Raw genomic sequence first — 18,560 nt, 5'->3', positions numbered from 1 at the left:
TTTAGGATAGCACAGGGCTATTTACTTAACACCTTGCTGGTCGTAGGGCCAGGATGCTGACAGCAGGTCAGCTACAGTAGCATAGGGGCTGCCTCGGAGAAGAACCTGACGGTGGGAGGAGGAGAAGAAAGAAGAAGCAGCTGCATCTCTCTCTCCCCTTCTCTCACCCCCAAGCAGGGGGCGAAGGGTTGGCTCCCGGCAAAAACTGCATAAAATAATCCTTTCAAAACAGAACACTAATTATTATTCAAGCTAATATTGATCTTTTGGAAGTAAAATTTGAACATTTGAATAATTTGTTAATGGAGTTTTATTTATCTTTATTTACATATAAGACATTATTATCACAGTCACTCTAACTTCCCCATATCCCTCTAAATTAAGCTTCTTTAACTTTATTTCTTCATTAGGATTCCATATCTTAATGCATCCAATTAGTAGTGCTGATTTTCTCATGGGACTAACAATCCAATGGAGCTTGGACAAGCATCTAGGAGCCAAAACCCTTATATCACCTTAGCAAGCTATGCTATAATAGGTTTTGCAGTTATTAACCAATTGTAAGCAGTAATTCCAGATAAATGTGATTTCAGAAATTATTCTGAATATTCTAAATTTATGAATATGTATTTTATGGCTTCACAGCATAAAAATTGAAGATTGTGGAAAATATAATAGTTCGTATCAGCATGAAAAATAAAGCTACTCATAAATCTACTTTATGAAATAAACTCAATCTGGATATATAAAAATATTCATTTAGCAGATTATTTTTTCTTTCACAACAAAATAGTTTATAAAGTAACTTGTGAGTATTTTGAATCAACTAAATATGAAGATTGTTTTACTTGAATAAATATATTTATGTTGACTCAAGATATTATAAATAAATGTATTTTGCATGTGATAAGGAAAATATATCTAATAAACACTGATTATAATATATCTAAGCAAATGGAATGGTCTGAAATATTAGCATTTTTAGCCTATAACATTTTCATTTTCATCATATTATCACAAGTATTTTATATGTAATATATTTATTATGACCTATAAATGAAGCACACTTGCAGGAATAGAAGGAATAGCTTACTATTATTCTTTAAATTCATGTATCCTTTGAGTATTCAAAAGAGGATGAAGGAGTAAAATAGGATGAGAACCAAATTAGGTGTTGAAGGTACTCTAAGTGAGTGTGATCCACTACTAAATGCTTTCCCATGTTCTCGCCTAATAACAGAATAATTTAAGAAAGAATTTTTCTTTCATTATTATTGCTTCCCAAGGATTTTGGTAACCCCTTGCTTCCATAGGAATTATAAAACTAGACTTATAAGGAGTTGTGAATATTGATGCTTCAAAGTTCCAGAACAACATACACCACAGAGTATGTAGTATAGTATGGACATATCTGTTCTACATCACACTTGGTAGCCATATTCATGTCAGTAGGCAACATATGCTATTCTGGTTTCATGAAACAGGATTCGTTGTCATTTTGTGTTTCTTTCACATATAGTTCCCATGAACTTCACTTTTATTTCCAATGATGAGCTTAAGAATATCTCTTTGTGTTCATGCTGAGGAAAACTGAATTCTCCTAGATGATATTTTACTGCTGAAACAGATCTATGCACGTTAGTCTTTTTCAGGCAGTGATATTGTAAGGACAAAAGTTGGTGAACTGCTCAAATTGTGAAGTATCTGCTTTACTCCCTCCACTTTCCATTAGTTTTCTTCTAATTTGAACAAGTAAATAAGATTTTATTAATATAGAGTCTCCCAGAGTCCATTTATGAGTTACATATGCCATGTCACTTTATTTTTTGTCAAAAGTGAAATATGTTCAAAATTCTCTGTCATATAATTAATTTAGAATAAAAAATATATAAGTGGAAGTGTTATTATTGGCTTTCATTTCCATATTCTTATTCCAAATTTACTAGCAAGTCTTTATCCAAAACTACTTTCTATTTATGAATATTCTAAAGGCCACAATGGAAGACATACCATGATGATGCCTGTGTCCATAAGTTTCCCTGCATTAATTATAGATTTCCAAAACAAAATGCAAAATAAAATAATACTAAAAAATAAGAATTTATTCATGCTTTCTTAATTCATAAATGATGACATTTTACCATTAAAATTCTTAAATATAGTAAACAGCATAAATTAATACATATGTTAAGTTCCAGTGCACTACCTTTAAACTCTCAAAGACAAGGAAATTATTTTACATTACTTTCTTCTGTTTTGTAATCTTGAACTGATATGCATGTTAAATGAATATATCTTTGTATTTTATGTATGTGTATATATGTATATATATATATATATTGTAAATTATGATTGTTCTTCTTACTTCAAATCTTTTTGCTATATCATAATTTATCTATCATCTTGAGAATACCAGATATCTCATCTTTTCTTTGTTATCTTAGGAAATACATACATACATCATATACATATACATATACATATACATATACATATATATATATGAAGCCTAATAAGGAGGTAAGGATCTCAATGTCTGTCTTACATTCCACAAGTAACAGAACAACCTAAGGAGTCCTTCTCTTTCTACTCCAATTTTCCCATAGAATGAAAACAGAAAAATTAAAAATCATCAACTGGTTGCCAGTGCATACCCTGATATTCCCATAACTCATATTGTGGATTATGGTGATATGTAAGACAGTTGTTTTTCAACCCTGGTATTTATAGAATATTGTTCCAAAACATAGGTAGGTAGGAATATTTTTCCTAGGAAGAGTTTAACTTCTGAACACTGCAAAGCAGCACACATAGAGAACATATGGACCTCGAGAAAACTAAGCAAACTTTCACCATTGGCAAATTAGTTAACTAGTACAACATAATTTTAAAGGTGTAGCAAGAACAAAAGCTATGGAAAACTAGAAAAAAACTTTCTTGGACAAATGTTTAGAAAGCTGGGAGGAATGTTTTTAGAGCAATCAGAATAACCCTTAAGGCTGTAGTAATGACTCACAGATAATATATATATATATATATATATATATATATATATATATATATATATATATTACTTTCAGAAGATTTTTGAACCAACACAGCACTGTCAGGCAGCTTATACTAGGTTGTAACTTTAGTACCAGGAGTATGTAAGCCATCTGGTCTTATGAGAAAATTACATTTGTGTACTCATACAAATAATAGGTGTTAAAAGTTAATATTTAGAATATTTGGAGAAATAATACAATACAAGTAAAGTTTTCAGAGTGCTTCAAGGAAACACAGACTTCTTCATGGGAAACACTTCTAAGGATTAAAAATACCAGAAATTGTTGAAGCTAACATGTGAGTCAAGTGCAAAATGATAAATGACATTTAATGTTTTGTTAAATAGTAGGAAGATAATATTTGAAATCAATGAATTTTATAATTCAACATGGAACTTTGAACATGTTTTGAACATAAATAAGTTTTAACATAAATAAATTGTATGTTTGCAGTGCTAAAAGGTCAATTCACTTTTTCTATGTAATTCTCTGATAGCATATTTGAAAATATAATTACACTGTTTGGTCTCCTTTTTCTTCTTTCACCTCTCTACAAAAATGAAACTGGTTGATTCTCCTTCAATCAGTAGTGTGTGTGTGTGTGTGTGTGTGTGTGTGTGTGTGTGTGTGTGTGTGATTTATATCTACCAATACATTCACATACCTATATCTGGCTCTATAATGATAAAATTATTAAAATGTGAAGATTTGTACTTCTTTCTGATGTTTGGCATCAGAAAATATATCCTATATATATTGTTAATATTAATTTTCAAAACTGTGAAATGACAAAATGATTTAATATGACATATAGGAGACCACAACAAAACTCATACATGTTTACTCATCAAAACTTCTATCTCTGTGGAACACATGAATTACTCAAGTCCAAATCAATTAACGTATCCCTGAAAGCAAGATACCTTTGTGATAAGTTTTCCCAAAGCTTTTTTCATGTCTCTATTTCTTAGGCTATAGATAAAAGGGTTCAACATTTGAGGGAGCACTGTGTACATCATATAGGACACTGTGGTTATCTGAGGGGAAACAGTAATTGCAGAACAGATGTATACTCCCACTGCTGCACCATAGAATAAGGATACAACTAAAAAATGAGACCCACAAGTGGAAAAGGCTTTGTACCTTCCTTTAAGTGAAGATATTTTCAAAATAGAAGAGACAATTCGAGTATAAGAGAAAATTATTCCAGAGATTGGAATTCCACCAAATATAAATGTTGCAAGATATATGAGGATATAATTGATGAGAGTATCAGAACAGGCAAGCTTGATGACTTGAGCAAGTTCACAGAAGAATAGAGGAAGTTCATTATTTGTGCAAAATGACAACCGCAGTATCATCAGACACTGTAATAAGCTGTTCACAATACTAATCATCAGGGACAATAGAATCATCAGACGACAGAAGTATGGATTCATAATTACTGTGTAATTCAGGGGATGACAAATAGCTGCATAGCGGTCATAGGCCATTGCAGCAAGGACACAGCTTTCTAATACAGCAAAACTCAAAACAAAGCAGGCCTGAGTGAGGCAGCCTGTATAACTGATGCTCTGATCCTGTGTGTGGATGTTCTTCAACATATTTGGGACAGTAGTTGTACTTAGACCGATGTCCGTCAATGAAAGTTTGGAGAGAAAGAGGTACATTGGTGTTTGTAGATTAGAGTCAGAGCTGACAGCAATGATGATGAGCAAATTTCCCAGAATTGTGACCAGATATGTAAACACAAAGAAGCCAAAAATGAGGGGCTCTACTGTAGTATCATGGATTAGTCTCATCAGAATAAAGTAGGATGTTTGGTTTCCAGGTTCCATGTTGCTGATCAACCTAGTAGAAATACAAAGTAAAATCACATGTGTGGACACAATGCTTTATTTGGGAATATTTTAGAAATAAAACTTTTACCTTCAGTTCAGATGTATTTCTCAATCTCATTTGAAACATAGACTAGTACATAATGTATAATATTTTTTTGGATGTTGATTTTGATATGGGATGATTTATATATTTATTTATTTGTATTTGAATGAGGACATTCATGTACATTGACACACACATAGAGATCAGAATGAAACTTAAATTAGTCATGTTTTTTCTTTTGACCCATGAGCATTGAGCTAGTAGTCAGGTTATCAAACCTGGCAATAAGAGACTACCTAATAAGTGTTATCCTAGGGTCAATAAATGTTCATTTTTGAGGACATATATTTTTACTGGAGATCTTTACCATTTGCATAGTAAAAAGAATGAAGGCATACATATTTTCCTCTATAAATTTTTCTTCCATCATTCTCTTTCTTTTTCAGTGTTGTTTTTCCAAATACTATTTTATGTAAAATCTATACATATTTTCATTAAGAAAAAAACATTTTTATAGATTTTTGGTAATAGATTTTATATTTTCTTAAGCTGCAAATCATCTTCATTTAAGTCACCACAAAATTAGTACCATAATAAAATGTTTAAGTTTATGTCATTTTCAATCCCTAGTAATCTATAAAACATAAGCTCTAATAAAACAGATTGTGTAAATAAATTGTGTCAATTAAGGAACAGACTTCAATTCATTTAATTTCTCTTTTTAGTGTGACTTATTGCTAAGTATTTTTCTTTTTACTAAATAATATTTTATTGATTAAATAAAATAATAGGAACAAAGTAAGATCATATTCTTGAAATTTTTGTTTCTTTACCTTTCAGAGTAATATATTTCAACACCACATTTTTTATATAATTCTATGCCATGACTCAGCCTCTGTATTTACTTCCACTGCCACATAACAAACAACAAATTCCATGAGAGAGAAAGAGAAAGAGAGAGAGAGAGGTAAAGATTTAAACTCTTTTGTTTTGTTTTGTTTTTTGGGTTTTTTTTGTTTTTTTTTTTTTTTTGGTTTTTTTTGTTTGTTTGTTTTTAGAGACAGGGTTTCTCTGTGTAGCCCTGGCTGTCCTGGAACTCACTCTGTAGACCAGGCTGGCCTCGAACTCAGAAATCCACCTGCTTCTGCCTCCTAAGTGCTGGGATTAAAGGCGTGCGCCACCACTGCCCAGCGAGATTTAAACTCTTAACTTCATTATATCATTTGTTTCTTTTCAGGTTATATTATCTTATATAAATGATAATTTATAGATTTATTCACAAATGGTAGAATTTAACTTTTCATCATGCAAAACAATGTCCATTATGTATATTACAATACTTTCAGTGTTCATTTATATATTTCTTTCTACTGTATAAGAAGGCAATAAACATGAATGTAGAGATCCTTGGTTATAGTCTCAAGCATGTGTAAATGGGTTAGTTTTTTAGAACAGTTGCATTTTTGTGATTTTCTTCTATCAGTTTTGGTTAAAAAAACCTGCATAAATAATTTCCATGGTGAGTGTCCTATAATTATATTCCTACATGCAATGAATGTCTTCCCTTTTTTGTCTTGTTAATATTTTGTTGTCTAGTGAAACATATTTTTAAACATAAATTTATTTGTATGTTTTGCTAAGTACTGATAATGAAATGAAAATTTACCCTTTCAAATACAAGTATTTCACAATACATACAAAGACAAAAATTAAGAATAAAATTATATGGTATTTTAAGACATTGTCACAAAATATTAGATTTCTACTTAGATGTGGAAAGTGTATGTCTATTTGAGACTTCTTATTTTTCACATTTGTACTATTTATACAAAAGAACATTTAGACATATACAAAAATAAACAATATAATAGTGCTCATAATATAAAACTCCAGCAGAGAAATTTCTATATGATATATATAAGTCAATTACAATTCTACTTCTTATAGCCCTGTGAGAAACACAAGTGCATAAGCTTTTAATCACTAATTGTTATAATATGAAACTCAGAGACTCAGTATGATACAGATAAGATCACGTGACTTCAAGATATTCCATTTGTACACTAGAAAACAGATGGTTGTATGTGTTTAAATAGCCTGTGTGGAATAAATATTTTCCCATTCATTTCTTACACAGTATTCACACTGGTATAAGCAAATACTCAAATATATTTCAATGCATTTTGATGAGCATCATGGAACTTCTTAACTACTGGACATAAATAGAATAAAATGACATCAGCACATAAATCAATATATATGACCATTTTGCCATTTTCTTCTGAATTTTCTTTTGAGCTTTCACAAGAGACTACAATTTCAACAGAAAAAATTATTTGTGGTAGAAGTTGAAAAAATCAAATAAAGAAAATATATAGCATGAAAATTGTGAAAATTGAAGAAGTGACAAAATGATAATATATCTTATAGAACATTTTCATACAGAATAATATAAACTTAAAAGTACATAACAGTTATATTATTTTATCTATATCTATAAAGAAACATATAGGAAATAACAAGAATTGATCATGGATGAGTTTGATATATGAATTATACCTGATTAAAATATTAACTACACATATTGAAATTAGAAATGACTATCAGGGAATTACCTTTCTCTTGAAGATAAAAAATGTTTCTGTGTGTAAAATACAGACAAATGAGGTGAATATTAGTTGGTCAGGCCATGTCTACAATAAGAAAAGACACAGATTTTTCTTGTTGATGTAGGCACATTTACTAAATAAGGTATTCACAGACTGATTATTTTCTCTGTCTCCCCAAGGGTTCAATATCCAAAGTTCCTCATTATAGTAGTTGATATTGGTATTATAATTCCTGGAGGTTGAGCCCTTAAAGACAGAAAGTATTCAAGTGATTTCATCATCATTAATGTAATGACTCCCTGGGAGAGTTTTCATCATTCACTTTTCTATCAACCAGTATTTTTATTATTTCTTTCATATATTGAGAATATCATATAATTACATATTTTGCCTCAGCCCACTCCTCCCTCTGATTCTTTCTCTGTTCTTCCCATGCCCACTTTCAAAATCATAGCCTTGATTTTACTAATGGATTATGTGTGTATATATATATATATATATATATATATATATATATATATATATAAAAAACTTGTGTGTATGTGTATGTATTATATATATGTGTGATTAAATATAATCTTCTCAGTCTATATAATATTTCTTGTGTTTGTATTTTTTATGTACTGACAATTTGACATTGAATAAACAAATGGTGTGCTATTCCTTGGGAAAAAATATTTCTCCTGCTCTTAGCATTCCTTAATTGTCTATAGTTCTTTGTATAGTTGAAGCCTTTTGAGTTTTCCTCTGTCCAGTTTAGCATATCTATTGCTGTTGTTCTTGTTCAGTTCATGCTTAGATAGTCATGCTTGGAAGATTTTATGGCTGAAGCTTCTATCATAACTTGGAGACATGGGTTTTATAGACCTTGCATGTGTATTGTATAGTTTCTCTAAAAAGTTACATCATCCATTACAATTATGAATACAGTACTGATTATGACAGTAGAAAAGGTAATTTGTATTTTATCCTTGAAAATTTTTCTACATATGGTTACAAAAAGTAATATTAGAATGCTATAAAATGTCTTCTAAAAATTCAAATTCTTACTCATTCTGACAAATTCTTACTAAATGATGTTAAGTATATTTTTTATTACAGATTATTTACTTTATATGTGTGTTTTTAAGGAGTGTTTCCACATGGTATGGTATGTGAGTGTCAGACAAAATTTACAGGAGTCTGTTCTTGCCTGCTACCATGTGGGTTCTGGGGATAAAACTAAAGTGTTCAGGCTTTCAGAAAGTGGAATAGAGTGCTAAGCCAGTAACATGGTCCACATTACATTTTTAAAAAATATTTTCTACTTAAAATCATGACCAATTTTTAAAATGTATGTACTTATTCACTTTAGATTCCAATATCATTCCTCCTCCAACTCTTCCCAACACTCCCTCACAGAGACCTAACCCATTCCCTCTATTCTAGTGACTCCCCTGGTTATCATGTCAAGTTACTACAGGATTAGGACTCCCACTGAGGTAAGACAACTGCTCAGTTAGGGGATCATGATCCAGAGGCAGGCATCAGATCCAGGAATAGTCCTTACTTTAGTTGTTGGGGTACTCCCATTAGACCAAGCTGCACATCTGCTATATATAAATAAGTAGAGTCCTTTGTCTAATCTATGCTTTCTTTTCAGTTAGTGATTAAGTCTTTGTGAGGCCCCAAAGGTCCAGCCTAGTGTCCCTGTTGGTCTTTCTGTGGCTTTCTGTCCTCTTTGGGTCCCCAATTCTTCCTTCAACTTTTCCAAAAAACTTTCCAAGTGCCATCTAATGTTTGATTGTGGGTCTCTGCATTTGTTTCCATTGTCTGCTGAGTGGAGCCTCTCAGAGGACAGTTATGCTAGGTTCCTGACTATAAGCATAACAGTTACCTTAATAATATCAGAGTTTGGTTTTCTTTACAAACACCATGCATTTTTTTATTATTTTTGTTCTGCAGTACAGCTTGAAGTCGGGGATGGTAATATATTTAATATGTTAAATTTAATAGAACAAAAAGAGAGGAATAGTCTTGAACCCATCAGTACAGAAGACAACTTGCTGAACAGACCATGTGTTGGGAAGAAGGTATATTCTCTTGTGTTTGAATGAAATGTTCTATAATTATCTGTTAAGTCTATTTGAATCAAAGTCACTGTTAGTTTCATTATTTCTCTGTTTAGTTTCTGTCTTGATGACCTGTCCATTGGTGAGAATGGAGTATTGAAGTCTCCCATTCTTAATGTACAGGGTTCAATTCATGCTTTAGTAAAGTTTTTTTTTATGAATATTGTGCCACTGCATTTGGGGCATAGTTATTCAAAATTGAAAATTCTTCTTGGTGGATTTGTCCTCTGATAATCAATTTTTTTGTAGTTTAATACTTGATGCATAAAATTCAATTGCTCTAGTCCCACATATTTTTATTACTTGAGATTATCATCCATAAAAAAATGTTCTCTCTCCCAAATCCCTTCCTTAATTGCCACTACCACTTTTCATTCCCAACTTCAAATGTTCTCATTTTATAAAGAAAATTTAAATGGGGAAGCTTAGGGTTCTCTCTATGTGTACATGCATAAGACCCTCTACTCAAGCACATTCTTGGGTACCATATTCCTAAAAAAAATAAACTTAATCTCCTATCCCACAGAAATTGTTAATAGATTTTTATCTGTTGATATGAATAAATAAAACCCTTCCCAGTTTTTAATAAGAATTTGGCTGGCTAAATTTTATACTGGTCTTATACTTGGAGTCCCATTAACTATGAGTACATGTGTACAAATATACACTTCAAGGTAATCCTGAGATTCTGTCAAATTACTGTCACCTGTCAAGGTGTTTCAGTTTCTAATGAGAACACTTTTGCCTTGGACATTTTAACCTTCCTGTTTAGGTATTTAATCCTTCAATTTCTCTTTTTTTGCAATACATACATCAATATAGGTCTTACAGGAGGTCCGAGCAGCCTTGGTACATCCTCTATGTTCCACTACCTTATGGCAGACCACCTGTCACTATCAGTGCTAGCTGTTGCCTTTTGTAACATTTCTGTTTAATTTCTGACAAGACTTTATTATTGAAGACTCTCTGAGCTACTTTCCCTAACTCTGTCAATATTTTTCTGTTCAAATACTTCTAGCTTCTGGAATTTTATTTTCCTAATATTCAAAGCTGATGGAATTAGAGGACATGTTACTTACCCTTCTATTCGCAGATTCAAAACTCAATTGACCTTAGATTAATTCATGGGCATTATAGCATATGTGTGTGTAGCATTGCAGAGAGCGTTCATCAGAGTCCAGTAATAGGTATAGAGAGTCTCCTTACCACAACCGTTAGTGCTGGAGGTGTCCCACTGAGATCTTGTATAAGAAAAAACAGTTTCCAGAATCAGGAGATTTCTAGATGTCCTGGACTTTCTTTTTGATTCTCTCTCTCTCCTCTCTTTCTCCTCTCTTATCCCCACCCCATCTCTCTTCTGAGGGAAAGAGAGTTCTGAGGACCTATTAGCATTCATCCCAAGTAGGCTGGGGCAATTAATCCACAATATCTAGAAAAAATATTAAACCTTGAGGTTTGTCAGAGATGGAGGAATTTTGATATTTCACACCATAAAGATCACTGGGAAGACATTCACATTAAATACCTTAAGTGATACATTCAGCACATCTCTCTGGGGTGTTTAAAGGTCATAATTTAATCTACTAAATATAACTGATTTAAAACTAACTTCACTTATTTTTAGTTACTTGCCTTAGTGTTAACCTTGACAACATAAATAGTTGGCTAACATTTTTCCTGTTAAATGTATTTCTCTTTTGCTTAGCATGAGTTACAAGCATAGTTATGAGCATATTAAATAATTTAATCATTTATAAGGTAACATACTGTTAACTTGAATGTCTTAACAGTCTTACTTTACAAATTAGTAGCTTTTATAGGAATAGGATTTTGCAGTTTTATTGCTGTTACATTTGATCCTTAAATATTTGAATTGGAGAATTAATTGAAGATTTTTACCACCAAAATAAAACTTTAAATATAAATGTAGTCCACAGAGAGACTGGGCACTTTACTGATCCTTTCATACTAGGTTATTACAGAATATCAGAGTTTGGGTATGACCAAATTTTTCCAAATAGCTAAAGATCAACAAAATTAGTGAAGATAAAAAGGACAAACATACATCTTCAGGGCAATTTCTGCTAGTCTTTGTATCTGCTATACTCATAGATGAGTGACTTACTCAGCCATCATCAGGGAAATTTCCTGCTTCAGCAGATAAGAACAAACACCGAAGTCCACAGAAAGATTAGGCAGAGAATGAGAAATTTTGGAACACACCACACTAAATAGTATATCTTCATCGAATCCCTCCTCTCATGGTCAGGGATGTCTGTGAACAAGGAGGTGAACTAGTCCCTGGGAGCTTTGGGGTTGGGGTCAAGTTAGCTGATATTGTTGACCTACCTATGGGGTTGTAAACCCCTTCAGTTCCTTCAGTGCTTCTGCTAACTCTTCCATTGGGGTCCCTGTGCTCAGTCTGATGGTTGGCTGATGGAGAATCCACATTTGCATTGCTCAGGCTCTACCTGAGATCTCAGAGGACAACTATACCATGCTGCTGTCAGGAAGCTCTTCGGATCAGGGATAGTGTCTGGGTTTGACATCTGCAGATGGGATAAATCCCTAAGTAGGGCAGTCTCTGGATGGCCTTTCCTTCAGTCCCTACTCTGCTCTTTGTCTCTGCATTTCCTTTAGACATGTTCTCTCTCCCCTCTGTTGGTTATTTCAGCTAATGTCATCCAGTTGAATCCTGGAAGCCTCTTATTTTTCTGGTGTCTGGGACTTTCTATTGGCTACCCCCAATTGCCCATATCCCACAGCTACAAACCTCTGTTCAATTTTCTGGCCCTCTGAGAGATGCATGACTCCAGATGCATATTTAGCAGAGGATTGCCTTATCTGTTATCAATGGGAGGAGTGGCCCTTGGTCCTGTGGAGGCTTGTTGTCCCAGTGTAGTAGAATGCTAAGGTAGAAGTTGGTGAACGGGTGAGAGAGGCATCTTATAGAAACTGTGGGGAGGGGAGGAGAGGATAGGGCTGGAAATCAACTGGGAAGGGGAATAACATTTTAAATGTAAATAAATAAAATAACAAATAAAATGGACACTGAAGAAATTTTTAAAAAGAAATAAAAAAGAAAAAGTAGGTGAAAAATTATTAGAGCCAGTGGGGATGGTGGGCATCAAGAAAACAAGGCCCTCTAAATCAACATGATCAAAACACATGTTAACTCAGACTGAGGTAGCATGCTTAGGGCCTGCATGGATTTGCATCAGCAGGCACATGGTGGGCACAATTCCTCTGTGAATATAATATGGTTTCTATTTTAGTGTTTTATGGGATTCCTGAGTATGCAAATTAGCATGTTTGTGTCTCTTGTGCCTTTATTTGGATTTTTTTTCTCCGGCTTTTTTTGTTTTTTGTTTGTTTTCAATTGTAATGAGTTAGTTTTTATTTAATCTTATTTTGTGTTATTTTAACTAATTCATAGCAACCAGGGTTTTTGTTTGTTTGTTTGCTTTGGTTTAGATTTTTGATTTTTGGTTGTTGTTGTTTTTTATAATGAGAGACAGAAAGGGAGCTGATCAGGATGAGAGGGGAAGTATGGAGTCACTGGGAGAAGATACAGGGCTGGAAAAACCACAATCAGGGTATATTATGTAAAGAAAAATATGCATTTTGACAATAGTGGTTTAAATAGTCAAAAAAGAGAAATCTTTCTATTTAAGGATTTTAGGATTTTTATATTTAAACTTTATTTTATTTTATTTATATATAAATAGTCCTGCATAAAGGTCACAAAGGTAGTATTTGAAATTGGTATTTTTTTTTTTTTTTTAGTTTTTGAAATTATAGTATAATTGCACCATTTATCACCTTTTTTTTCTTTCAAAAACCACGTTATGCAATCTCTTGCTTTCTCCTAAGTTCATAGACTACCTTATTGTTGTTGTTGTTGTTGTTAAATGTATGGTCACTCCTTCTAATATGTGACCAAATACTGAGCAATGGGCTTCAGCTCTGCACCAAATCCCACAAAACCCAGAGGAGAAAGGACTCCCAGGAGCTCTAAGCCCTGCAGCAACACCCACCCCAAATAGTTCTGACACAACCAAGATAATATGAAAGACAAGCTCCAGTCAGAAACAGTGAGCTCAAGTACCACTAAAGATAACTAGATTGCAAAAGGCAAGTGCAAGAACCTAAGCAAGAACATAAGCATGAGCAACCCAGGGTACTTGCCATCATCAGAACCTAGTTATCCCACAATAGAAAGTTCTAAATACACCATCACACCAGGAAAGCAAGACTCAGATTAAAAACACTTCTCATGATGATGATAAAGGACATTAAGACCATAAATAACACTTTCAAAGAATTTGAGGAAAACACAGGTAAACATGTAGAAGCCCTTAAAGAGGAAACATAAAAATCCTTAAAGAATTATAAGAAAACACAAACAAACAGGTGAAGAAATTGAACAAAACAATCCAGGACAGAAAAATGGAAGGAGAAAGATAAAGAAATGACAAAGGGAAACTACTCTGAAGATAGAAAACATAGGAAAGAAATCAGGAGTCATAGATGCAAGCATCACCAACAGAATACAAAAGATAAAAGAGAGAATCACAGGTGGAGAAGATATCATAAAAATATTGACACAACTGTCAAAGAAAATGCAAAGTACAAAAAGTTTCTAACTAAAAAACATCCAGGAAATACAGGCCAATATAAGAAGACCAAACCTAAGGATAATAGGTATAGAAGAGAGTGGATATTCCCACTAAAGGACAATAAATATTTTCAACAAAATTATAGAAGAAAACTTCCCTAACCTAAAGAATGAGATGCCCATAAACATAAAAGAAGCCTACAGAACTCCAAATAGACTTGACCAGAAAAGAAATTTCTCCCATCACATAATAATCAAAACAATAAATGCACAAAACAAAGAAAGAATATTAAAAGCAGTAAGGGAAAAAGGCCAAGTAACATATAAAGGCAGACCTATCAGAATTATACCAGACTTATCACAGATACTATAAAAACTAGAAGATGCTGGACAGATAGCATACAGACCATAAGAGAACACAAATGCCAGCCCAGGCTACTATACCCAGCAAAACTCTCAATTACCATAGATGGAGAAACCAAGATATTCCATGACCAAGCCAAACTTACACAATATCTTCCCACAAATCCATGCCTACAAAGGATAATAGATGGAAAACTTCAACACAAGGAGGGCAATTATAGAAATCTAGAAAGAGAAAAAAAACTAATCTTTCTACAAATCCAAAAGATGGTACCCACACAAACATAATGCCACCACTAATAACAAAAGTAACAAGAAGCAGCAATCTCCTTCCCTTAATATCTCTTAACATCAATGGAATCAATTCCCCAATAAAAAAGACATAGACTGATGGATTGGATATGTAAACAGGACCAAGCATTTTGCTGCATTCAGGAAATGCACTTCAGTGACAAAGACAGACATTACCTTAGAGTAAAAGGCTGGAAGACTGTTTTTCAACCAAATGGTTCTAAGAAAAAAGCTAGAATAGACATTCTAATATAGATTAAAATTGACTTTCAACTTAAAGCTATCAAAAAGAGTAAGGAAGGACCCTTCATCCTCGCCAAAGGAAAATTCAACCAAGATAAACTCTCAATTCTGAACACCTATGCTCCAAATGCAAAAGCACTCACTTTCATAAATGAAACCTTACTAAACACACATTACACCTCACAAAATAATAGTGGAGACTTCAACACCCCACTCTCAGCAATGGACCAATCATGGAAAAAGAAATTGAACAGAGACACAGTGAAACTAAGAAAAGTTATGAACCAAATGGATTTAAAAGATATCTATGGAACATTTCATCTTAAAACAAACAAAAAAAATATATATACCTTCTCCGCACCTCAAAGTACCTTCTCCAAAATTGGTCAGATACTTAGTCACAAAACAGGCATCAACAGATACAAGAAAATTTAAATAATCCCGTGCATCCAATCAGATCACCATTGAGTAAGGTTGGTCTTCAATAACAACAGAAAACAACAGAAATCCCACATTCATGTGGAAATTGAATAACACTCTACTCAGTGATAACTTGGTCAAGGCAGAAATAAAGAAAGAAATTAAAGACTTTTTAGAAATTAATGGAAATGCAGACACATCATACCAAAACATATGAGATACAATGAAAGCAGTGCTAAGAGAAAAACTCATAGCTCTAAGTGCCTACAAAAAGAAATTGGAGAGAGCATACACTAGCAGCTTGAAAACATACCTGAAAATTCTAGAACAAAAAGAAGCAAACACAGAAAAGAGAAATACACTGCAGGAAATAATCAAACTCAGGGCTGAAATTAACCAAGTAGAAATAAAAACAACTATTTAACAAATCAATAAAACCAGGAGCTGGTTCTTTGAGAAAATCAACAAGATAGATATACTTTTAGCCAGACTAGTCAGAGGGCAGAGAGACAGTTTCCAAATTAATAAAATCAGAACTGAAAAGAGTGACATAACAACAGAAACCGAGGAAATTTTTAAAAAATCATCAGATCCTACTACAAAAGCCTATACTCTACAAAATTGGAAAATCTGGATGAAATAAACAATTTTCTAGACAAATACCAGGTACCAAAGTTAAATCAGGCCCAGATAAATCATCTAAACAGTCCTATAACCCTGAAAGAAATGGAAGAAGTCATTAAAAGTCTCCCCACCAAAAAAAGTCCAGGACAAGATGGCTTTAGTGCCTAGTTCTATCAGACCTTCAAAGAAGACCTAATACCAATTCTCTTTAAACTGTTCCAGAAAATAGAAACAGAAGGCACACTACCCAATTCATTCTATGAAGCCACAATTATGCCCATACCTAAACCACACAAAGACCCAACAAAGAAAGAGAACTTCAGACCGATCTCCCTTATGAATATCGATGCAAAAATACTAAATAAAATTCTCGCAAACCAAATCCAAGAACACATCAAAACAATCAGCCATCATGATCAAGTAGGCTTTATTCCAGGAATGCAGGGACAGTTCAATATATAGAAATCCATTAATGTAATCAACTATATAAACAAATGCAAAGAAAAAAAACAAGATCATATCACTAGATGCTGATAAAGCATTTGAAAAAATTCAACACACCTTCATGTTAAAAGTCTTGGAAAGACCAGCAATCTAAGGCCCATACCTAAACATACTAAAAGCAATATACAGCAAACAGCAGCAAACTTCAAACTAAATGGAGAAAAACTTGAAGAAATACCACTAAAACCAGGGAGTAGACAAGGCTGCCCACTCTCTCCCTACCTATTCAATATTGTAGGAAAAAAAAAAAAAAAAAAAAAAAAAAAAAAAACCCAGCTGGGGAAGCCAGGCTCCCCTGACTTTTATAAGGAGGGGGAAAAGGGGAGGGAATAACTTAATTAGCTATGCCCCTGGCCTTTAGATAACTCATTAATATTTTAATCTCTAGAGGTGGAGACCTGTTAATCATGCCCTCTACCTGTGTGTTACGTGACTGATGGTGCAGGTTAAATGGAGTTACCTAGTCCAAGGCCTGACACAATATAGTATTGGAAGTCCTAGCTAGAGAAATTAGGCAACAAAAGGAGGTCAAAGGGATACAAATTGGAAAGAAAGTCAAAATTTCACTATTTGCAGATGGTATGATAGTATATTTAAGTGACCTTAAAATTTCCACCAGAGAACTCCTAAACCTGATAAGTAACTTCAGCAAAGTGGCTGGATATATAATTAACTCAAACAAATCAATTGCTTTCCTTTACTCAAAGGATAAACAGGTTGAGAAAGAAATGAGGAAAATCATACCCTTCACAATAGTCACAAATAATATAAAATACCTTGGTGTGAATCTAACCAAACAAGTAAAAGATCTGTATGACAAGAACTTTGAGTCCCTGAAGAAAGAAACTGAAGCAGATCTCAGAAGATGGAAAGATCTTCCATGCTCATGGATTGGCAGAATTACTATAGTAAAAATGGCTATCTCCCTGAGAGCAATCTACAGATTTAATGCAATCCCCATTAAAAAATCACAACTCAATTCTTAACAGAGATAGAGCAATTCTCAAATTCATTTGTAATAACAACAACAGCAAAAAACAAACAAACAAACAAACAAAAAACCAAAAAACCAAAAAAAAAAAAAAAAAAACCAGGATGGAGAAAAGTATTCTCAACAATAAAAGAACTTCTGGGGGGAATCACCATTCCTGACCTCAAGCTGCACTACAGAGCAGTAGTGATAAAAACTGCATAATATTGGTACAGAGACAGGCAGGAAGATTAACGGAATAAAATTGAAGATCCCAAAATGAACCCCCATACCTATGGTCACTTAATCTTTGACAATGAAACAAAAACCATCCAGTGGAAAAAAGGACAGCATTTTCAACAAATGGTGCTGGTTCAACTGGTGGTCAGCATGTAGAAGAATGCAAATTGATCCATACTTATCTCCTTGTACAAAGCTCAAGTACAAGTGGATCAAAGACCTCGACATAAAACCAGATACACTGAAACTAACAGAAGAGAAAATGGGGGAAAAAAAACCTCAAACACATCGGCACAGGGGAAATGTTGCTGAACAGAACACCAATGGCTTATGCTCTAAGATCAAGAATTGACAAATGGGACCTCATAAAACTGCAAAGCTTTTGTAAAGCAAAGGACACTGTCAATAGGACAAAGTGGCAACCAACAAATTGGGAAAATATCTTTACCAATCCTACATCTGATAGAGAGCTAATATTCAAGGTATACAAAGAACTGAAGAAATTAGACTATAGACAATCAACCTGATTAAAAAATGGGGTAAGGAGCTAAACAAAGAATTCTCAACAGAGGAAACTCAAATGACTGAGAAGCACCTTAAGAAATGCTCAACATCCTTAGTCATCAGGGAAATGCA

At 33.3% G+C, this 18,560-nt stretch overlaps 1 protein-coding gene across 1 annotated transcript; it reads right to left on the bottom strand.

Annotated features, from left to right (window-relative positions):
* Positions 1–994: 994 nt before the first annotated feature.
* LOC143439631 (olfactory receptor 7G2-like) lies at positions 995–7,742 on the bottom strand. Its single transcript, XM_076925963.1, has 2 exons — positions 7,547–7,742; positions 995–4,898 (listed from the first exon to the last, which is right to left on the bottom strand). The coding sequence occupies exon 2, from the start codon at positions 4,883–4,885 to the stop codon at positions 3,941–3,943; it is 945 nt and encodes a 314-aa protein (XP_076782078.1). The 5' UTR covers positions 4,886–4,898; positions 7,547–7,742; the 3' UTR covers positions 995–3,940.
* Positions 7,743–18,560: the final 10,818 nt, after the last annotated feature.

Source organism: Arvicanthis niloticus, chromosome 27 (genome assembly GCF_011762505.2).
Source record: "Arvicanthis niloticus isolate mArvNil1 chromosome 27, mArvNil1.pat.X, whole genome shotgun sequence".
In the NCBI taxonomy this organism is placed as follows: domain Eukaryota; kingdom Metazoa; phylum Chordata; class Mammalia; order Rodentia; family Muridae; genus Arvicanthis; species Arvicanthis niloticus.
Note: the sequence above shows the minus strand (reverse complement) of the source record. Positions and strands in the feature narration are given on the sequence as shown.

Coding starts and splice junctions, on each gene's coding strand:
- LOC143439631 (XM_076925963.1), bottom strand. CDS start 4,885: ATGGAACCTGGAAACCAAACATCCTACTTTATTCTGATGAGACTAATC.